This window comes from Anser brachyrhynchus, assembly GCF_964034855.1.
Source record: "Anser brachyrhynchus genome assembly, chromosome: 1".
Lineage (NCBI taxonomy): Eukaryota > Metazoa > Chordata > Aves > Anseriformes > Anatidae > Anser > Anser brachyrhynchus.
The window spans coordinates 32,468,304-32,492,782 of NC_137694.1; the positions used below are offsets into that span (position 1 = coordinate 32,468,304).

The window sequence follows — 24,479 nt, forward strand, 5'->3', positions numbered from 1 at the left end:
GCAAAGCACACTACTATTACAAACAGCTCAGCATAATAAACCTGCCAGACTTAAGATAAACACTGTCATATCTGAGCATGTCAAAATCTCTGAAATATTTAAATATTTATTTTCACAGTCCCTCGATGGGTGAGAAAATATTTCTGTTTGCTGGTAGTGAACTGAGACAGGGAGAGGCCGAAGACTAGGTCAGCAAAGAACTCGAGCATCTTATTTCTGTTCATGTCCCAAGCTACATGTAAATCCAAAACTAAGACCCTCAAATCCTCACTGTTAACACTGGATTCGACTACCATCCACCAGTACTTCTGTTTCTATCACGGTATTTTAAGTGCCTTGACTATATCTAGTAACTAGCTGTTCATGACTCCCTGCCAAGACCAAGACAGGCTATGTTCTCAGAGGATACAGATCAAGATCGGCATTCGAAAAAACAAAAAACAACACCAAAACCACACCTGCCAGATAAGGAATTAGTGAGCTGCTGTCTCATCCTCTAAACACTCTCTATGAAATAAACCAACAAGCAGAGTATACATAGGAAGTCCAGCTTCAATTTGTTCCTTTTTATGTCTCAAAAAATCTGTCCCTCACACAGCCAGGTCGAATAAAACACTTTATGGTGTAAATGGATGAGAAGTTCTGGTTTTTAGCCCTGAACAGATCCAAGTATCTTGAATTATGTTACAGTAGGCAAAGCAGAATATGTGTGAGATATGTGTTGTTAAGGTACTTACTGGAATAGATGAAAAGGTACTGATACGTGCTTTCACATTTTGTCTGAAACAAACATAATACACAAATATCTACTAAAGCCAGGAGTCTAATACAAACTCTTTTTCCAAAAAAGTGTACTCCTGTACCTAAGTCACTCATACTTAATTAGTTCTGGCTCAGTGAAACAGCCTCAACTAGAGAAATTGGGGGAACATGCTTTTGGGATGTTTGGTTTCCACCAACGACTTTGCCATATGCAAGCTCTGAAAAACAAAGGCTTACCATTCCCACACCACAAACTGTTCCATCAGCCAAAGGCATGTGCTGAGTACGACATCCCTTGTGAACTCCTTCTGTACTTGTGCACCATAAGCGCTTGCACTGTTTCTTAAAAAAAAAAAAAAAAAAGATTACCTTTTTTGTGCCTGTAACACCACTTCAGATATCAGTTGGGATATTTGCATTGTTAGTACTATTAGTTTTCACACATAACTGTTCCCTCACCCCCCCAAAAAAAATTGATTTTGTATAACACTAGGCAGGAATGTGGAATATTTGAAACAGACATGATCAGAAAGAATAGCTGACTATTTTCTAATTCATTAGATGATTTAATTAAAAAAGCATGTATGAGATTATGGTTGATACTATGCAGCACAGTTTGAGAATAATGTCCAGATAAAGACATTATTGGAATTATTTTTAAAAAGTCGCTGGCCAGAATATTAAGAAGAAAACCTTCTTTTCAGATTGTTAAAAAGACTCTTAATGGACAAATACCATTTACGGTTTACTAAATTTACAAAGCAGTCTTCAGTAACCATCCCTAGGTCTTTGAATTCCTCTTTACTTTTCTATAATATTCCCATAAAGCCTGACTCTTCCTAAACAGTACTTTACCTCAACAACAGCTCCACTTAATTCAGTCTGAATCTGATCTTAAATTGTCTCCTCTAAACAGCTCCAACAAGCCATGCAATACAACTACAGGTATTCAACAAGTTGGTCCAAAATCTCTGTGTGACATCTTGACAGAAACAAATGAAGCCATAACGCTATACTTGTCATTATATATTGTACTGGCAAACAGGCCACATTAAGTTTTCAAAATGCAACTAAAGTTTCAATCTTTATCTACTCAATTCTTTATATTATTACTTTCTTTCCAGATGCCAATTTTGCATTAACAAATTTTTGGTGAAGTACATCAAATGTACACTCTAACATGTATGGAAATACTTAACAAAGTAGAGGAAATATTTGGACCAAACATTGGGAGAAAATATTTCAATTAATAGATAAATTTTAAAGTTATAAATTTATAAAAGTACTTAAATCAGGTAAGAAAGCTGTTAACGTAATATAGTGGTTGCAATGTGAAAACGCTTTCCACTGAATGATTTCCCTTCAGCAGTATAGAATCTGCACTTTGACATATTTAAGGATAAAATCATTCCAAAAATGGAGTGACTGAGATTTCATTTTTAAGCCTAACCTTCAGCAGTTTTTAGTACCTATTAAGAATGAGTCTGTGTCTAGTTCACTCACCAGATAGGGGCAGACTTGTGACCCAAGACCAAACATAAGCTCGCACTGCTTATTGACATCATACATTGATCCAGGCAGCTGAGAGGAAAGATCATATATTCTTCCACTAGGTTTGTCTAGAAGACATTCACCATAACCAGTACTGTTGTACAAACAGGAACAAAATGTGAGTTAATCATTCCTAATTAATTCATTGGGAGCATATTTACACAACGCTTACACATGCATATCTCAATGCAATTATGGGTTTGCACGCACACCTGACTATATAAAGATATTAATTAATTGTAATTAATAAAATAAACTAGGTCACTTGATTTTTCTTTACTGGATTATATGTTATATCTACCAAACACAGCTTAGGGTCTTTGTTTTCTGACTGTCACTTCTCATTTTTACAATCTGACAAGAAAAAATGTTACTGACTAAAATTATACCTAACTTAACATTTTTTGAAATAAAAACTCCCTAAAATGAAGTGTGCCTGACTATTAAAATCATACTAAAGACTTTTTCAATAACCAAGGCCATGATATTAAAAAAATACATAAAAAAGTTGCTCTTAGCTTTACATTTTGAGGGTAACTTTACTGAAGCCACAGAACTAATCATCATCCAAAGAGTTAAACGCTTGTCACTTCTGGAGGACTGAGGCCCTACAAGTCAGTTGTTAAAGCCAACAACAACACAGAAGTGGTACTTCAGCAATACTTTTAAAATGCTTTCCAGATTGACACAAAACAGGAAAAAAAAAAAAAAGTGCACAGCATTTATACTGGTACTTACTCAAGAAATTCCGTGATGTATTTTTGACTGCATTTTGACCAGGTCCATGGACTTGTATGGTAATTTAAAGTTGGAGCCATCACATGGTATTGATGTTTAATTCCAGCTTCTTTACATTTAAAACTGTCATCATGTGGCACATTGAATCTAAAAAGCAAAACAAAAAAACTCCAAAACAAATTCAGCAATAATTAACTGAAACACTTCTCTTGTAGCAGCAAAAGCTCCAGTTTTGAGTTTGAAAATGCCTTAGCATAGTAATGGGTCTCCCTTATTATGGCTATCTGACATTATGGCAATAATGCTGAACCCAGTAAGAATTTTACAATTGCGTAATTCTTTAGTTCACCAGAAAAATCCCAGTGTTTTGGGAGTGCGACATTTTAAATGACCAACCCATCTACTGAACTGAATATACAGGTCATATCCAGACTGACCATAACAGATTACCCCAACATTCACATCATAACTCTTACTGTTCAATAACAAACTGCAGAGCACATCAACGTCATATTTATGCAGCTAATACTTCACCATACTTTGTAATTCAGTTTAAATAAGATGATAAATGGCATGTCTATAAGTGAACTTCCAGGATTATGAAAATCAACTAGCTAGTTACCAAGCTCTGAAATGCCCTTGTTACCTACACTGTGGTTACCTCCACCTCATGAAGCTAGAGTATAGCACCCTTCTGTCATCATTGATGAGGTACGCTTCATAAAACAAAATGCTGTCATCTCTTATTTTTCTATGTAAAGTATTTCTCTTTGTGTTACTCTATTGTATTCTAAAAGGATCAAAGAGAAGGAAGAATATTTCTGCGTTACATTAACAAATGTCTTTCCTTAAATTCCTGTTGGGGCTAGAATGCAAGTGGAGTTAACAGGACTATATTTCACATCTGCGATACCTGTTCCAGTGTCCCAACCAGCTGATATGACAAAAGGACAGAAGATGGCTGTATGGCCAGTATCTCCAATCATCCAGATTTAGCAAGTGGCCAGGTTATAAACTTCATGGATTCTCTACCTCTAGGTGGCTGGCAGACCTGACTTTGCAAGGGGCGAGAACAATGACTGTTCTAAAAGGATGTAGCAGACTGCTCACTCTTGGAAAAGTAGAGCCCATCACTGGAAACTGGTAGTATTCAAAAGGAAATAAAAAAAATTACCCGCAGGGAAATAAGTACTTACACATGTCCAAGTTCATGTGCTATAGTAAAAGCAGCACTTAATCCATTTTCTTCACTTATAGAACAGCTGCGTAGTGGGTCACACATTGTACCTAGCTCTGCCAAACCTGCAAAATTGAATTCTTATATAAAAGCTTAATAGAACAAGTTTTCACATAGGAATGACTCTATAAATGAATGCTAAAGCACAAGACTTGAAAGTCATGCATGAACTATGCAATCAAATTTACATTAAACCAACTTCCACCTGAGATCACAGTATTGAAAAGATTACTTTTTTTTGTCTCTCAATTAAATTTTACATCTATTTCTGTTTTTTTTTTCCCTGTTTATCTCCTACAGTAAAATTAAAAAAAGTAAAATTACAGATTTTCTCTTGTAAAATCATACTGATTAAAAAAGAATAACTCACCTAGAGTATCACACTTCTCTCTAGCTCTGCAGATATCTTCCCTTGAAAGAAAAGATTTATTTGAAATTACTGGAGCAAATAAAATGTACTTTAATGTAAAGTATTTCACTGTTGCTATATTAGTTACAGCAGTTTCAAATCTCAATTTTCAATTTTTAATCTTGCAGTCCATTCAAACAATTTGTATTCTTGTGAAAGAATTTATATTCATGACACAACACTCACAGTATTACTTGCTATCTAGCTTGCAAAGAATAAAAATCGATGTACTTTGCTATTTCTCCACTATGTTCACAAGTATAAAATGCTGCTGAAAACATGCAGATTCCAGCCTACTTGAAAATACCTTATGCAGTGGAGCAGATGCCAAAATAACAACTTATTTCAGGAAATATATCATACAGTTTTAAGTGCTGGAGTGAGTCCAGTTTGAACAACAGGTAAAAAATTAATGAAAAGGAAAAAAGAGAGAATATACTTCAGTGAATGAATGTCAGAACCTCCACTGAGGAAATCAGTGTACAACACTAATATTTTAACATTTTCTGTTTGTAAGCTTTTAGCGGTTCTAATTATGCCCCGACTATAAAGAGTTGCATCACTGCATCCTTTAGCTGAGTCCATTATATGCAACTTACGCGTTGAATGGTTGAAGAACTCATTTCCTTGTAACAATTTCAGGTCAAAATAATTTCTGTTATCTTTAACATAAGCTTGATCAAATGCTTAATTACCAACACAGCACTGCAAGCCTAATTGCTCACATATTGATCATCTGTGGTTAGGGAAATGCAAGATATTCTTTACTGACTCCAATTAACTCTTAACAGTGTCTGTGGGACAGTTAAAAATGATGACGTAAGAAAGAAACTGAAGCATTTGTCTCAGCTAGCTGAGTAATTCTGGCTATTTCAGATACCATACCTAGTGATAAGAACAGCAGTATCGTGATGAGAAGGGTGAGCATCATCCAAAATGTTTTGTGCTTGCTGCCATAAGCAAAAATTACGAAGTGTGGTAGCTGCATTGAAAGTGATAGCTGGTCCTTCCTAAGCAAGAAATGTCCAAGAAATAAAAAGGGTTGTAATATTCACATGCTTGCACTTATTATTTTGTCGTTTGTGCCCCTAATCTTCAAAACAATGACTGTGAGTGGAAAGGAGTCCTGAGTTGGACTCCACACAGGAGCTCACCCACATAGATTTGTTTGCAGAATCAGGTTCTTAACTTAGCTAAAAGTCACCAGTCATGAGACCCTTTTCTTAATGTATCCTGTGTTAGATACAGAAAAATAGGGCAGCAGACATTTATAATAAATAAATATAAAAAACATATACCTGAAAAATATGTATTTCTTACAATTTAAAATATTACAGCTGTTGGTGCTGAAAACTTGTAGTCAAAACCCTCTAAAAGTTGCCCTTTCCCAGTTGCATTTGCATGAATAGTTATGTCAAAACCTTTCATACAGTTTCTGATTTAGGCCCGTTTAGGTCATCAGGAGGTGCTTATAGACAGATGGTGAAATACACACATCAAATAAAGGCTCTGCAGTTAACCTCTGTATATATTCATTAAATATGCACTGTGCTATGAGCACATTTAATATTTATTCTCCTTTTCTAGAATAAAATTATACAGTTAAATTAAAAAAAAAGTATTTAAAATACTTTAAAGTTTGGAATTATAATGCAAATTTGTATATTTTTTATTCTATTAGAAATATTTTTATTTTTTATTTTTCCTACCTGTTCATTGTGGATTACAATTAACTTTACAATAACGATATTTATAAGATTTCCAATGCTTGAATCTTTATAGATTGCTGCAACCTAAAGAGGAAGAAGTCAGAAGATCAAGATATTACACTCATTTGACAAATCATTCTGACATGCAAACAAGTTATCAAAGAATAACTCGTTTCTATACAACAGATGTCTCAGGCATCCTTCTGTACCTTTTTACCCAAGGGTTTGGTAATGAACCTGAAGTAGCTGCCCAGCTTTAAACTAAGATGCTACCTCAAAACAACTCACATTTACTACACACATGAAGGTCAGAATACGCATGCATGATGTTTTCCAGTACTACTCGCCACATAGAAGGTAATTATCCTACAAAAGTTTTCCTAAATGCTACAAATGCATTTTTAAAATATCCAAAGAGTTATAATTTCATTCTCATTTCCAAACAGATAGTATGTTGGTAAGCTTAGTGTAGCAAGTACACTTATTATACCCTGGAAGACCTGTAGTTTATTGATAAAATATCAAAGACAGAAAAAGAGTAATGCCACTGGGACCACAATAGATATAAGCTGGTTTACAGAGATCGTTTGTAGAATTAATACCAAAATACTAGAGGGCTTCAGAAAGCAACTTTGAACCAATACATTTTTGCCTCTACTTTTCACAGAGGCAGGACTGAGTTGTAAGCCTGCACTGAAAACATACATGACACACTGCACAAAGGTTTCTTTACTCATTCATTTATTTGTATTTACATAACCAACAGGTATTTTTCTGTATAATATTGTCCCAGAGAGTGAAAACTGTAAGCCATTTCCATACACCAAATTAAACCATTTGGGAAGTTATTCTTCATAAAGGCAGTAAAAATCTTGATTCACTCTCAACAACTGCTTGAGACACCCCATCCATATGGATTCCACCATTTGGCTGATAGCAGCTGTTGAATAACAGCATTATCTAAATGAAAGCTGCCATCAAACACAGAAGCCCTGACCTTCCACCCCTCTGGCTTGTGCTAAGGCTGCAAGGCCACAAAAGGAACAGGATCAAGGAACTGATGTAGCTGAAAACAGTATTTTTTTCTTTTCTTTTTCTTCTATCACGTTATGTTGATTACCATGATCTCATTCCTGGTGCAGCCTCTCCAAGACAAGTGCTGACGGAGGGAACGGTGCAGAAGAATAGGCTTCTTTCAATGGTAGCCTGCACTTGAACTGGCTCAAACAGCTTGCAAAATCATAACCTTGCTCTCGGTGAATCCTACATACCTGAGACCAAGTAATTCTGCTAAAAGTTGGCACTGACAGAGCCCTGGCTCCCCATGACTCATACCATCCCTTTCTGTACACTGGATCGAGTACAATGCGCAGCACTGTCCTTCATGCCTTTGTTGGCACACAAGCCGGATATAGAGGACTCTATAATAGCAGGGAAGGAGGCTGAGTTTTGTAATCCATGTGGAAAACATATTTCAGAGAAGCCCAGCTATCTGTCTGTTTCCTTCCATATGGACTGCATCCTTGGTTACTAACCAGCAAGTGTCCGATTATTCCGTGGAGCATCTCTCGAGCACATGCTGAACGGTTCAATTAGGAATAGAAACATTCAGAAGACCTTTATGAAAGAACAGGTGCCTGTGCAGGTAGAGCTCAGGCACTATAGATTTAAAAATAAGAATGTATGCGGAGGATGTTACCTGAGTTTGAACGGAATAAACTACCATTTAACTACTACCAAACTACCTTTGAACTACCACAAATTATCAGCCTCAAATGCTTTTTGTTCTTTTTTTTTAATAGTTTGAGATCCACTTCAATAAACCTAGTGAGGATATTTCTATGTATTTATCCTTCTTGTGAATGATCACAAACAGCCTAGGTACATTTCTGAATCAATTGTCTCTTAAAATAACCTAACACCATTATCACATTCATCTCATTTAACAAACATTAAGCTATCTGCCTAGCCTCGTTCGACAGTTAATGGAGAAGAAGAACAGATGAACTGTCATCTAGACATGCCTATCTTAAGATACGTATTTAGATATATGTATTTTCAAACAAAACAGTACAATAAATTATTTCATTTCTTCATCCACTTAACAATGGAGGGAGACTAGATGTCTAACTAACAGATGTATGAGATTAATTCCAGCCCAACTCTTTCAAGTTTTACTTCTCTTCTGCAAAGAAGAAACAGAAAACTGGTTGATACAGCATTCCAAAATCATGTCAGAGAGGAATCTGAGATGAGACCTGCAAGGGTCTTTGGCTTATAATGCACTCTAGAAGGAGAAAATTGTCCTGAGGACTGACTCTCCTATCACTTAAACTGATATAAGAGCTACTTACACCATAATCAGAGAATTTGTTACAGCACAAACCTATACAAGAACACCATACACATACAATGTTAATAGAAAGATCTTTTATAGAACAGGTAACAAAGCCAGACTGTTTTATGTCTCGAGTACAATGCTGAAACAGGTATTGCTATAGAAATGTGGTAAACATCTTTCAATTAAGTAGGTAAATCAGTCTAGTTAAGAATGCCTTGGTTTGGAACAGAATGCTCTGAAATTCAGGGAACAGCTCTATTTCACTGGCTGTCAAGAGCTATCAAGTAAAGAGTAAAGTGACACTAGATACATTGAACAATTAATGATACGGGATTTGTCCGGTTCTACAAGAATATATTTCCATTACAACAGTCAAAGTGATTGAGGTTGGGTGGGGTTTAACTAAGTTCAGCTGACAAGAAATAATATCACAAGTGCCTAAACTGGGACTATCATAATTTTCAGTGCAGCATTACCCTTCCATTTCATAAAGGCCTCCAGTACTATAAGTATGTGAGAGGAAGACTCATTTTTGGTCCTGGGTGACAAGAAGGATTTGAACAAAGAGTCCAAGCTGGAGCTTTCTTGGGATTAAAACTTGGCATTTCTTGTTCTTGTTTCTTATTGTAGTCGATGGATCCTTCCTCAGATACAGTAACAGGTTTCTGAAAAATCTGTTACTGTTGTATAATTGGTGTTTGTTGAGGTTATCTGCTAGCAAAATCTGAAAACAACAGATGCAAAGAAACCAGCACAAAACCCAGCCAGGTGCCTTCCTGTCTGCCTGTTGACACAACATCCATGTAAAACATCTGAGCAAAGCACTTCTTCAAAAGGCAATGCAAATTGCTCTTACCTCAGAGAAGATGTATGATCAGACTAAGTATGAGAGAAAAGAATATCTCATTGTACACCTGAAAGGCATCTGTTGTAGGACCTTAACTGCATATGCACACAACATCTGAGTTACTTACTGGCTACCTCTGTTTAGAGCACAGGTGAGATCTGAAATCTTGACATTTAGATATCTGAGGCCAGCAGTTCTTGCCAGAATCTGAAGCATACTTTCTCTTGTACTGGAGGCACATAAGCACCTGTTAAATAAACTTAAAAGCTATCACTGCTCTCAGTAACCCTATGCTCGAGCAAAAGTACGGATCCTCTGTCTCATGGGTGATTTCATGACCTCCAACGGTTTAGTTGTTACTACCACTGCTTTAGAAAGATCAAGGAGCAAGACTCTGTGCTGGTAATGAGATGCTCCTACCAGCAATGTACGATATTTCCTGCAAGCTGTTTGAACGCATGGTAAAAGAAAAATTCTGAGAGTTGAAAACAACAAACCAATCTCAAAAGATTTACCTAGGGAACTATACGGGCTAAAATTATCAGCTGAGACTTGAAATGATAGATCAATGCAGGAATATCAAAGTCCTGGAATATGATATTATTTCTTTTTTTATTGTAAGAAGTACAGGGATACGTGCTCCCGGCCCCCATATTCTAGGGACACCTCTTTCAGTGCTTTCTTATTGGAAGAATTCATAAAAAAGGATGATGAAATGGGATAGGAATTTAACAGAACACACCATTTCTTTACAATTTCCAGATCCACTTGCTTTATAGTGATCTAAATCCAGGCTTCACAAAAGAAGGAGATAACAGCCAAGACAAAGGGAAATAACTTTCAAGAGATTTTTCAGACTCTTGATATGGGCACCTACATCACTGAACAGCAGCTCAGACCACACAACAAAGAAAGGCAAAAAAAAAAAAAAAAAAGCAAGAATGAAGGTAGTTAACCTTCAATGGAAGGATCACGGTTTTCATTTTCATGAAATTGCCAAAGACTAAAGTCAGATTATGTCATCACCTTAGCTGTGGCTGCCAGGTGACACAGCAGAGTTTAGTTTCTCTTTCTGTCCCTGTTGTAGCTGTCCATTACACTGGAACTGTGAATTGTTGCAAACCGTCAAGTTCAGAAAAGGGGATAGAACGTGAGCAAGTACCTCTAGATGCTGGAAAAGAAGTGATATATCTAAACAGAATCGAATTTCTTCAGATCTTTTTCCCCTGAATACTGCATCACAAGACCTCTTTTTCTCTTCTTGTCTGCTACACGCAACCATGATACCAGGAGAACACAAACATTCATATCACTTGAAAGAAACATGGTATCAGCTCTTAGCTCACATGTCTTCTGCAGGCTCCAACAATCTCTTATTTATCACTGCGGTGCTGAAAGGATGTGAGATATCCAGGACCTGGGAGATTTCTCCTTCACCTCTTCCATTGTCATATCCTGATTCTGCCATATATTTCGTAAGACCCCAGAATTGTCTGAAGTCATGAGATAAAGAAGTCATCACAGCATTTATTGCTTCACCGAGAGAGAATAAGGAAAAGCTGTGTTATTTCTGCCAGTGTTACTCCTATTCTGTTCCATCCACCTTTCCTATACAAAGTTGTTTTTTTTGGAGGAACCTAACACTGGTAGAGATTTCCCACGCAAACTTGCACAGATATACCTACACAGCTCAGAGAAACCATTCTTTCCTGCCACTTCCTACCGTCCTCTCCAATCTACCATCCCCTGAGTTATTCAAGCAGAGGTTCCAGCAGACTCCCTGTTGTGCTCTGAAGGAGACAAACAGAAAGAACACATCCCTTTTAAAGGGTGAGTCACCCTGTCAGGAATGCCTGGGCACTGTCTTATCCGTAATTTGGGACTAAGACAGTTGCAAAGATATCCCCTTAATGCTGCAGAAACGTGGCAAATGGTAACCTAGTCATCACCAGCTACAGTCTTTTGATGAAAACAGACACCAAGGCTATAATCAGATCACATCAAATGGCACCACACATGGCTCAGATGTCAAAGCATCCTTCCTTTTAGTATCTGAAAGAAACTACCTGAAAAGATCATTTCACAGGGAACAATTATTTGTTCCTTGGCCAGACTTTTCTACCCCTTAGAAGCTTCACACACACACACAAAAAGACAATGGTATTGTTTGGAAAATGTCTCCTTCTTATACATGAGTCCTGTGTGGCTTATAGCAAGGCTTTTGTTATAATTAAACAGAACTAAGGCTTCACCACAGGGGTAGACCTTGAACACTATCCTGCTGAGAACAACACAGAGATTAGTACTAAACTAACTATTAAATATCTAATTAACAACAACAGAACTAGCTAACAATAGTAGTAAAGAGCACTAACAGCAGTGAATTATAATGATGGCAGTACGTGCCTGCTTAAGTGCTGCAGAATTTCCATCTCTGTGTTACCCGATGGACCTCAAGATACAGCATTACACGATGAGGCACTACAGCATTTGGTAACAGGCACGCTGGAGCTGGAACAGTTGTAAGGGTAGTCAGTCAAGAAAACAAAAAAGTGTTTTTTATAGAGAGAGATATCTGTATGTTAAGATACAGTTTGTATGGGAATGAGCTTAAGCAAGAACAAATGGCTTTGTGCTGGCTCTCTTTATCTCAAGATAAGCGAAATGTAAAGCACTGAACATTACTGCAGCATTAATAGCAATACACTGACCTGAGTGAAAAGAAAGAGTAAAATACAAGAGTAGCAGCCTTTCAGCAGTAGAGAAACACACTCATCAGAAGATTTTGAACTCAAAAATGTATTTTGTCATTCAGATGCCAACTCATACAAAAGTAATATGATTAACCTACAATTTATTTCAGTCTACTGCCTATTTTAAAAATTATGACTGTATGCTAGATTCAATAACGTTATCTGTTCCTAAATGCTAGCCTGCATCTGGATATTTTCCCATGCTGTTACGGAAAGCTGAAATGTTAACAGTTGCATAGCATGAACTGCTATGAAAGTCTAAAAACATTCTTTAAACTCATTCCGTATATATTAGGACAAAATCATTCAGCTGGTTTTTAATGAAAGGGGGCAGCATGCTGAGGCACGGATTCTTTCCACACAGAAAATGTTTCAGGGTGTATGCTGCTGATGATATGCTGCCACTATGCTGTCAGAAGGGAGAAAAATTATATAAACAAGTCTACAACTAGAAGCATTTTTTTTTTATTTTTCTTTTTTTGCTGTTAAGAGCTGTTACTCAGTGCCTTACATTTTACATCTTAGTAAATTATAGTAGGCATAAAATGTTACTAAAATGACAGTAGTATATCAATGGCAGTTTGTGTAATCTTTCAGATTTATTCAGATCAAAGAACAAAACGATGAAGAGCAAAAGCCTCCCTGCACAAAGAGAGGCGCAGGAACTTGATGAAAACAGAAATAGCAGGGTTTAATACTACTTTATAACGGTACTGTTTTGCCATTGAATAATACCATTTTATGATTCCACAAACCCCCTGCAAGCTAAATGAGCTAAACTGACACTGTCTCAATCCTCTCCGTGAATGTGCGGCCGCCCTCCTGCCATACTGCAGCCCTGGCACTCACGACCAGACAAGCAGCCAAGTCCACAATGTGAGCTGGCCAACAGAGCCGTACCCCAGGTGGTTTCACGTCACATTTTATTTTCAGAAAGACAAGAGATTACACAGGTCTTGCTGCAAGCAGGCTAATTATAGACTAAGAAGACTCCAAAATAACTATTTAAACTGTAAATATCTTTAAATGGGTCAGTACTAAGGTGCCTGATGGACAAAAAGACAGTGCCACAAAGTGTATTATGGAACCTGATGTGACAATTTTCTGGTGTTTTTATAGTAAACTCCAGGGTTTTAATGAATTTTAATGAATTATCTCAACTTCTAAGATCTCACTTTACTGTTAGGAACTTTGAACTGCTGCAACCTAAATGCCTAAGACAGAGTCTTCCAGCCACGACATCTATTAAGACAGAACCTGCTATGTTGGTGCAACATTTAGAAGAACAAGAAAGAACATGGGGAGTTAAGTGAATGCAGATTTTTTTTATTAATCACTTCACATTAAATAATGCCACTGTTTATTGTATTTCAATATAAAAATTTTGATAAAGTCCTAAGCCTTTCCATGGCAAAGCTATTCTTTGTACTTTCAAATACATCCTTCAACCAGCAGTAAAAAGCATTTCCAAGACAGAGTAAATACTATGAATACTCATTCCAGTTTAAATGCATTCCAGTTTCAGTTCAATGGGATTACTCGCATGCTGAGAGTTAAGCCTTTTCAGGTTGAATTGGATGAGTGACAAGACACTTAAAACCCTAAAAATATTTAGCAGTACATTTTGGTTCTTATTTTCCACCCATAAAAAAAAAAATATCCTATAGCAGCAAGTTTACTTTTCTGGTTTTGTTGATGTTTAAAATAAGAAGAAAAAAAAAAAATGGGCCAGGATCTGAAAGGTTCTTCTGGGAGCTAGATATCTAAGTTTCATTAAAATTTAATGGGATTTATACGCTTAAACTTTAGGTTTCTTTAAAATCCAAGCCAAAACTGGATATCCTTAGAAGTTTCAGAATGATAAGAGCAAAATATAATGCTTGATTCATTTAAAATGCCAGCAATCTGACAATTTCCTGTAACAGTAGAAGTTGCTTGACCAGACACAAGTACCAGTTAAGTTTAATAATCAAAGCTATCTGTATTATGGTAGAAAGGATAAAATTTAATAGTTTCATTTCTTCCCTTTGTGGGTAATGAAATAAGACTAATAAGGATTCTATTTCAAACAGGAATAGGCTGTGCATCAAGAAAATACCCACCTGCCTACTGATGAATTCTGATATAGATTACATAGCAAAGAGTGGTAGTTACCTGTTTTCCTATTCTCCACATTTATTACTAGCTTATTGAAGCACAAGTATGCTGGGGCATACATGAGAAGGAAGAAAAGATAGCGAAGATAGTATCTTCATATGCATATATTGGATTCGTTTGACAAAGCAACATGTATGTGTGTAAAGGGTTAGACCAGATGACTTTCCAGAGGTCCCTTACAACTTACATTACTCAGTGATTCTATGACTATTTGAAATGCTTAAAGAAGTAGAGGACACTAAGCTGGGATACGTACTCTTGGTGGGAAAAATTAACTCAACTGTGAAGAAAAATTTTCCACAGTTAGGATCCAATTTTGTATTTCCAAGAAGTTTTGCATTTATAAAAGCTAAGTATTTCTACGCAAAGGTTTAAACAAGCTTCTGTTTCAAGATTACCTTCAGAATTAGCAGATGTGCATGTGGACTAATAGCTGCCAAAAGATGCTCATTATACATCTTGCTGAAAACTGTAGTAGATAAAGATATTAAATTCACATTAAAGGTGCCTTTTTGTTGTGTGCCATTACCTCAAAGCCAGCAATAAATGACCTAAGCCCTAGTTCTACAGTATTGACAGGTGCATGCAAGAATGAAGTCACAAGATTTATAGCAAAGAACTGGTGTTTTTTTCATTCACCATGTATGTGTTAAACGCTAATCTTAAAAACAGCTTATATAGGCTCTCTTTAGAAGCAGTTATACAGTGAATACCCCATTTAGTTAGTAGAAGTCCAATTATGTGAGTGAAGAGACACAGGAAACAAACATTATAAGGCATAGTGGCTGAATGAATGACCTCTACAGATGCAGGAACTGTGTTTGCTCTAAACAACAAAAAAAAATTAAATGTATCATTTCATCTAACTGCAAGGTTTTTATAGAAAAACAGCTTCTATTTTAAAATTATGTTTGGACCACTTCATTTTGATTTGTAGTACAACTCTGTATTAAAATGTCATTTTATAATAATGACATTTGCAGGACCAATAGTTTCTAAATGATTTTCAAACTGAATTTGCGCTGTAAGTTTAAAAGGAAAAAACACCTTCCAACAGTGATTTTTTTTGGTCAGACATGACCTTTCAGACCTTCAGTGCTAGCATAAAAACTCAAAGACTATACCGAATTACTAAAAACCTGACATGAGATTCAGCACACATTTAATTTCCATAATTTTTCTTATAAAATGATCAAAGAAGATTCCATCCAACTCTGCTATTGTGCAATGATAGCAGAGTTCTGAAGTTATATAAGAAGCTCTACAAAAAAAAATTATTTAAGTATGATACAGATGTTAGTCATACTTCAAATGCAATTTTCTTTGTAAGATAGAGATAAAGTGTGCAACCGCACAGGACGAAGGCAGCATTTAACAAGAGATTGTAGTGCTACTGTAATTGCACTGTAAGGTGCACAATAGGGAGAAAACAGTTTTTACATTTTGAAAATCCCCCTCCCCCACCCTCCTAATTTTTTAAAATAATAAAAATCAAAAATAAAAATCAATGTGGCGCATTAAGACTTCTAAACTCTGATACCTACATCTGTGTAAGAGGTGACAGCACCTCTGTCAGCTGGTCATGTAGTCATGAGAGTGAACAGAACTCGGTTCAGTTGCCTACATACCTGTATCTAGTGTCATTTCAGATGCTTTACGATATTTTATCCCTACAAAGAACTAGCACGTATGACAGAGTCTACACGAGACCTGCACACCTTTGTGAAGCAGCAGCTGGGGCCAAGGTGGATATCCTATGGCATCTTAATTTGTTTCATAGAAGTATCCAGTGCCAATTAATTGAGCCCCGGGGAAACTATTGAGCTATTCTGTTCATCCAAAAGTAGATGTCTATAACTGATCAAGCAAAGAGCTCTCTTATTTAAACCAGATACCTCCACAGAAACCTAAGTGTAGGTATCTTCATCTGCAAGCCCAACAAAAAGATACAGCTTTCATCTACTAAAGAAGTTTAATTTATGCAAGGACACAAATCTAGAGATTTGAACACAAATTATAGAGAGTGTTTTAGCACATGTTTTAATGAAAAACCGCTCAACAGATGTCATAGTAAACCTTTTGATTTTACAGAGCATGTTGTCCTGAGTTCAGAGCCAATACAAGAGGTGACTTTTAGTTGAGCTCTTTCTGTGTTGAATTCTTCCTTGAACCAAATGTCAACTCAAAATCTGACCCATATTAATTCAAAGTTACTTGAAAAAGTAGGATTACTATAATCAAGCATTTTTTCACAATGCCTTTTAACCTCTGTGTCTGCTGTAATTAATCTGTATGTTTAACTCACTGAAGCTTAACAGTTCTTTTAATGTAACAGCAAATCAGGAAATGGGTCAGAGTATTTCACCTACACACCTTACTGCATTAAGCTGGAAAGATGACGAATCTGAAATTTGGGCTTTACATTTTTTGTTTATGGAATCTTTATTTTTAATACAGAATTCAGTCAAATCAGAAGAGTGGGGAGTTGCAAAAGAGAAAACACCAGAACAGAAATAACAAAAATTGCTAATAATTATGAACTTTGGTTTTACTTACTATTGACATCAGTGTTAATATATAGTGCTGTAGATTCTGCCCGTGGTGACGAACCATTTTGGTGTCAGCTGTAACCATCACTTCTACATATCGTGGATAAGAAAGAAAACGTTTTTTCCGGGAATGTGAATTATTGCCACCATCCTTTAAAGATAGATTTTTAAAAGCATACTCTATACTTGGGGACTTCTGTAAAACATTTCTCTCTTCATTTAAATTGCTGAAGTCTGGATGTAGTAAAGTGCTTTCTTTCAGCTTGTTTTCTGTAAAGCAAAAAAAGACTTAATGTAGAATGCAGTTTTTAAATTTAGAAATAGACAGGTAAAACTCTGCCTAAAATAGACAAAGAAAAATTGTAATTATGAGCTTACTTCCAATGAAACCAGTACAAGAACAAAAAAATAAATTAAACATGAAATGCTGTAATAGGAACACCAAAATAGCTATCTGGAACATTAGCATTTACTCCCTCCATATACAAATTAATTGTTGAAAGTTGGTTAAGAATTAGACAGTGGTAATATTGTTCCTGGAATACAGCGTAATTCAAACAGGCAGGCTGGAAGGAGATACGTACTACAATCTAAGCAGTGCAAGAAAAGAGCAAATTAAAATATCCATTTTTACACACAAACCTTTAACATCAATAAAACCAACCATTGCAAGCCATGACAAAGACTAGACCTGAGTCCTGAATTCAAGTCCCTGTCGACTTTTTCATTTATGTATCATTAAATTTGTATAAAGTGATTTCCTTGACAGCTTCATTAATATTCATCATATTGAATCAGGGTTTAAAAGATATAGTTTGGAGGCATTTTAGTATTGTAACACTTCCCAGTTATAGCATGTACTCCAGCCACCAGGGACTTCTGATGCCTGATAAAACCCATGCATTGATCACAGTCACCTCAGCAGCAGCCCACAGAAATACTTAGCTGAGAAGCACGTCTGAATTCTAACTGTTCTCAGGAACTTGAGCACCTACTGAGATACTTCAAGCCACTCAGAAGCCACTCAGAAGCAGTCTTCACTGTTTTTCTGGAGGCTAGACGTCTTCTTAATGAGCAGCTACTGAAGAATATGGCTCATAATATAACCATAGAATATAGAATATATAGAATATAGTCCCAGTAACTAACTACATCATTCCAGTGACTTAGAAGGACTACAGTACTGACTATAAAGATCCTGACTCGGTGTCATTCTCAATTGGAGAGGATTTAAATCTATGCATTCCATATTTCAGTGGAAGATCCCTCATCAGTAAACTTTAAGCTACTTTTGACAGGTAAACTATCTGTCCCCATTAAAGTCAGGGCACAATACAGCCAGAAAATCATAGAATCATTAAGGTTGGAAAAGAGCTCCAAGATCATCTGGTCCAACCATCCCTTTACCACCAATGTCACCCACTAAACCATGTCCCTAAGCACCACGTCCAACCTTTCCTTGAACACCCCCAGGGACGGTGACTCCACCACCTCCCTGGACGACCCATCCCAACGCCTGACTGCTCTTTCTGAGAAGAAGTGTTTCCTCATTTCCAACCTGAACCTCCCCGGCAACACTTGAGGCCATTTCCTCTTGTCCAAAATGGCAGTAAAGGGACAACAGCAAGCACCTTTAAGTTTGCTGAGTAGTCACCTGAGAATCAGTCACAAAATATAAGCACAGTAATTGCAAAAATATTGGCACTAACAATTAAAGAGGGAATTCAAAAGAAATGTGGGGGCTGGCATAGAAGAGGAACATGTTAGTGAGTACCTACCTATATCAGATATTTTCAGACTGACTGAGCCTGATTAAAGAGAACTAGCTGAAGCAGTCTCACATTCACATCATCTTTAGTAAGGTACAGAAGGTGTCTGAGACTAGACTACTGGAAAAAGCGCAAAACAGCACCCGTATTTAAAATGAGAGTTTAAGACAAATTTGCAGACCAGCCAAGACAGCTCCAGTACTCGAACAAATAAAAATAACTGTGCTTATAAATAAAGAAAAGGATGAGTAATAGCTATCATATTTATCAAAAACGTTGTGACAAACTCTTCTAGTTTCCCTGTACTGAGGGAACAGAATTTATGAATAAAGGAAATGCAACAGATGTCTTACCCTGACTTGAGTAGGGCTTATAGCACAGTTTCCAATTAACTTTTCATCAGCAAGTTAAAAAGAAACTAGAAACAAGTGTGAAAAAGATTAGCTAGACATCTATAGAAGTAATTACCATGGCCTGATTCCAAACTAAAAAGATGTATTAAATGAGATTTCAAAAGGTGACATGTTGTATATCTGCTATTCAAAATATTTTATTCACAAAGTAAAAAACTAGATGTGCAGATGTCAGAGGTTGGGAAGAGTACTACACATGTTGGGGGACAGCATCAGATCTCAGAATGATCTAGAAAAACGGAGGCAGTGGCTTAGAAAAAGAAAAGCTGCAATTCAAGGGAAAGAAATGAGAAGTTCTGCATTTGGCCAGAGATGCATGGGATGAAAAGTGACAAGTTAAATAACATATTTTTATTTTTAAGCAAAGGATCTCAAACATTACAGTCAATGACAAGTTGAAACAATAGTGTTTTTTTCTGGGGTTAGTGGGGAGGGGGATGGGACAGGACAGACATAGACAACAACAACAACAGAGTAAGTTATCTTGGAATGTATAAATTGCTACGTTGTCCATATGCATCTAAGGTATTCCTTCCACGCTGCTCAGCATAGACTCTGCTTCTGCTAAAACCTCGTGTTTTGGGATTTATTTTTTTTTTTAAAGTAAACTAATTTGAATAGCTTAACTATTTATTAAACTAATATTTTTTCGTGGTTTTTTTTTTTTTCAAATACAAAACACAAAATCTGGAAAAATCCAGCAAAATACAACTATGTGAAGAAACCTGAACACATGATCCATACAGAACAGTTTAGAAAAAAGGGTATGTTTACTCCAAAGAGAAGTATGTTACTAGCAGACCTTCTTCAGATCTGCAAGGAAAAGAATACACTATCAACTCCGAAAAAATGCTGAATACCTCCTGGACTTAAATTGTTAAAAGGCAACTGTGGGTATGGTTATAAGGAAAACATTATTTCACAAACAGTTACATGCAGGGATAGGAAGTCTAGGAAAGTTTGTAATTTCCATAGAGATCTGACAAATGAATATTAGAAATGGAGGAAGAGTTGACCTTGACTTGCTACAGTAACATAAGCAATCTTATTTTCTTTCAATCCTTCTTTCAGTACTTCTTGTAATATATTTTAAGAAAACAAATAATATATGCACAAATTAGGAAATACTGTAAAGGTAAAACAGAATATGGCAAGTCAAGATGAAAGATTTAACATTTTGATACTGTATCGATGAACAAGTAAGAAACAGTTTAAAACAAAAGAAAATAGATGAGGGATTCAAAGAAAATTTAGATATATCCAATACTAATTTTCTTTAAACACAGATAATGGAATTCATCTGACTATATTAAACATGTATGTCTAATCATCCAGCTTCTCCTTACAGTCAGTGCAATGAAACTCACATTTTTTGGTAACAAATCATCTTACCCTAAAGAACATGTCCAAAATAAGCACATGAATGATAGTAAATATAAGTGACTTTCTCTCCTTTAAAGTTAAAAAGGGGCTAAGGATGACTAATGCAGATGTACAATGTCTGGAGTGGGATGAGACGGATCACTATTGTCATTATTGTTATAAATCACAACCTGATCAAACATCCACTGCTTAACTTAGAAATAATACTGCCAAATAGAAAGCCTCTCCACATCCCCTTGTCAAAATCCACCAACTAAAGAACAACAAACTCTCATGATCACAAGTATTGCTAGATACACTGTTTCTCCTTGAAGGAAAAAAAAAAAAAAGAAAAAGAAATAGACAGGCAAGGCTAGCATTAAAGGAGACAAATCTCTTAGGAGAAATATAACCACACAAGCTTTTTTCTCCATATATATTTGTGCAATGTCCACCGTCCCTCAAAATAAGTTACAGTAATCCCTGGCTCACAGTCTTCTGTAGCTGATACAATACATGAAAAGGGGAAAATGACCATATTCTTAATGCTGGGAGAGCCTTTTCTTACAGTAAATTGTTTATATTAAGCATATTCTATCACATGCAGCATAGGAAAAAAACACAACCTTAAAGATCTCTTCTTTGGTTCAGTATATACCATTCATAATTTAAAAATATATATATATATTTTTAATCAATAGTTGCCTGGCTTTCAAAGTACTAACTCCATGTTCTGCAATAGCAACCACAAATAAACAGGTAGCAACAGCTTCCAGAAAAACAGACTCAAGAAAATAAATACATTTCAGCAGAATTTGTTCAACGGAAGATGACCATAATTAAGGCCAGAAAGCAGCCATCTTCTAAAGAAAAGCAGAATTCTCAACATATTTTTCTGAGTACAAAATGCGATCTAAGAATTTCCCAAAATTCTAACACTAGCCACAAGCTACTCCACTATTTTTGCAACTTATGGTTGAAAACAGCTGGTCAGATATTCCTTAAAAGAAAGTAATATTTGAGACTTTCTGAATTTCCTTTTCTCCAGATGTACTCAGCGTTGCATAAACATTCCTGAAATGCAAGTAGATTCAAAATGCAAGAAATGCAGATTTTAGTCTCATGTAAAGTGGAGAATTTTAATTAGACAGGATATTTCTAAATGCCAAGCTGAACCAAATTTAAGCTGCTTTCTCCTATTTTGGGTCTCCACCCAGTTGTGTTTTCTTTGATGCCCACTAAATGAAGCCCATATGCATCTATTAAAAGAAGGCATTTAATCTCTCGCTAAATTTAAAAAATAAGAAATGCTTCAGATACAGCAAAAATGTTTTTAAAATGGCACTACTAGCAAAGCTTCAGACGGACACTACTCAGACAGGGCCTTCAAAGGCTTCTACATCATAATATCTCAAAGCAGATGACATCTCAGTATTTAGAATGTGACACATTCACTTGTGATACATCCTAACAGTATGCTTGTATATTATACCCCCTTGCTTCTACTTAGTTTAAATAAAGCTAAATATTGCTTTGTAGTATGACTACATTAAAATATCCATACAGAAAAACACCTGTATCGATGGGTAATATTATATACTTCCATTTTTAAGGACAGATGTCCTATATTATCCATTAGATTTGCAATAAATTCATTATCTTTTGTGAATATAAGCAACATAAACTCCTGTGGATCTGCTCCTTAAATGTTTACATATGACACACAGGTGTAAAAATAAATCCACAGAGAAGTTCTTGAAAAGTCAGGATACACTTCTACATACCCATTTTCTCCCACATCTAAACTAGCCACTGGCAAGAAAAAAAAAATTGTTGCCAAGCCTATGTGAAAGAAAAGCATAAGTTCTAGTGGAACAATCTTTCTTTTTTTTTTTTTTTAAATATCAGAACACAGACACTTGAAAAAGTCACACTGAAATTTAAAGTAGGACTATACCTGAAACTTCACATGGTTTGTGGGATTTCTGATACTTTTTATTAAATTCTTCATGCCTGTATATAAGATGTGGTTTGTTATGCTCATCTTCGTGTTCACCTCCATCCGTTTTCATGAGAGGTTCTAAAAAATATTCACCATCATGTGCTTTAAAGGTGCCCATCTGAAAGTAAAGAAGTAATAAAATTATTTTGCACTAAAATACCAATATAAAAACAATTTTAATGGAAGTAAACTAAAATAATATTTTCAGAATAACAGAAATAAATTTGCACTTGAGACGGAGGAAACTTCAGCAGGAGCTGCAGAGACGGAAGCTGGAAGTAAGGCAAAGTTTCTCTTTGAGAATCTTGTCCCACCAGTGTAAACCACAACAAAGACCACCTTACGTATTACCAATAAAACTTACATAAGCCTTACATAGTTAATGAAACAAAGAAGATCAGAGAAGTCAAAACAATGTAGGTATAACCAAGCAAGATCACCTGGGAAACTGTGCAGAGGGGAGTGGAAGCCATCAAGAAATTCAGGATTTGTGTTGTCTGAGTTCTAGATGAGGCCTTCTGTCCTTTATATCGTTGATACTTTTATTCTAAAATTGCGTTTTGTCCACATATTAGCAACAGTGTTAACCTGATATTCTTTTCAGTATTTTTAAAAGACTGAAACTAGTTTCAGGAATTCAGGGTTGACAGTTTCATAAATATGTTTCTTCTCTCTTTTTTTTTTTTTCCCTAGGGGACACACATGGTTAACTATGTACTGGGAACCAAAAGAACTTGATTACCAACCAAAGCACTGGCATACATACAAAGGAAAAGAACAAAAATTAAGCTCCTTTTCCCACCACCCCATAATCCATTCAATTACAAAATCCTAACGTGGAATCTCTTCCTTCTCTCTGCACTTCTAACAAAAATTTATGGTTTCCTATGGCTTTAGTGCCATATTTCAGAAGATTATGAAAAGATGTGAAACAAAAGATGTGTAACTAGCAGAGGCGAGGACAGGCACAAGGTTTGCTTAGAAACTACGCAGCAACAAATGAGGACATAGTTCTATAAAACACAATTGAGGCTAGTGCAACTGCTAGAAGGAGGAAAAAACATGTAAGAATTTCAATTTAGCATCCAGAAAGAGGGAGCGCATAGCATCTCGTTGACTGTTTTGCCATATTATATTAGTAGGCTAACTATTATAGGCTTTTTATCTATAAAGAGAACAGTAAACATTTACATTATATGGATTAAGAGATTAGGTATTCAAGTCAACCTTGCAAACGAAGAGTGAGCGGCAGAGCAAGATATCTAAGAATAGATGTGAGAATATATATATTTTTTTCCCCAGCAGCCTACGGTAGTCTTTTAAAATCTGCTGCAGACTACTTTTGTAACCAGGGCATTACACCTGAATTATAATATCCCCTTGAATTCAGGGCCCTTCTAGCAGTGGCCAGTTTTCTGTTTTTAAAAGACCGTTAGTTATGCTATGCAATAGCTATGCTACAGCTTGTCAGTTAGACCCAGGTGGGTGCAACCTTCTGGGCAAATTGACAGGCACAGATGTGGGGATCCTATCCCTAAGGGGCAAAGCAGTAAGAAGGGATGCTAAGACTCACATCAATGTTTTTATTTAAACTGTTCAAGTCCGAACCACCCAAGTGGCATAAATTTAGATTTGTGAACACTAACACGCTAATTAATTCTTTTCTCCTGGCATATCCTAAGCCCTATTACTAGGTAACAGAGTCTTTTTTTATTATTATTATTTTTAAGATTTAATAAAAGCAAAGACTTCACTGCTGCTGCTTTATTCCCACATGTACATTTTATTTCCCTCTACCCCTAACAGCTAGAGCAGGTTCTTTATTGGCTACGTCAATGGCTTTTCCAATTAACAGGCTTTCAGATCTTACAAAGAAATGG

At 36.1% G+C, this 24,479-nt stretch overlaps 1 protein-coding gene across 5 annotated transcripts in view; it reads right to left on the reverse strand.

Annotated features, from left to right (window-relative positions):
* The window catches only part of ADAMTS20 (ADAM metallopeptidase with thrombospondin type 1 motif 20), a 97,737-nt gene that overhangs the window by 60,736 nt on the left and 12,522 nt on the right, over positions 1-24,479 (reverse strand). For 2 of the 5 annotated variants that reach the window (XM_080576669.1, XM_080576667.1), the window contains exons 3-11: positions 22,555-22,717; positions 17,061-17,323; positions 6,407-6,490; positions 5,583-5,707; positions 4,659-4,699; positions 4,248-4,353; positions 3,052-3,198; positions 2,266-2,407; positions 1,000-1,104 (exon numbers count right to left, since the gene is read on the reverse strand). In XM_080576669.1, coding sequence (XP_080432795.1) covers positions 1,000-1,104; positions 2,266-2,407; positions 3,052-3,198; positions 4,248-4,353; positions 4,659-4,699; positions 5,583-5,707; positions 6,407-6,490; positions 17,061-17,323; positions 22,555-22,717 — 1,176 coding nt within the window. Of the gene's footprint in view, positions 1-999; positions 1,105-2,265; positions 2,408-3,051; positions 3,199-4,247; positions 4,354-4,658; positions 4,700-5,582; positions 5,708-6,406; positions 6,491-17,060; positions 17,324-22,554; positions 22,718-23,039; positions 23,630-24,479 lie in introns of those variants that run through there. The other 3 variants (XM_080576671.1, XM_080576668.1, XM_080576670.1) reach the window with 3 other exon arrangements.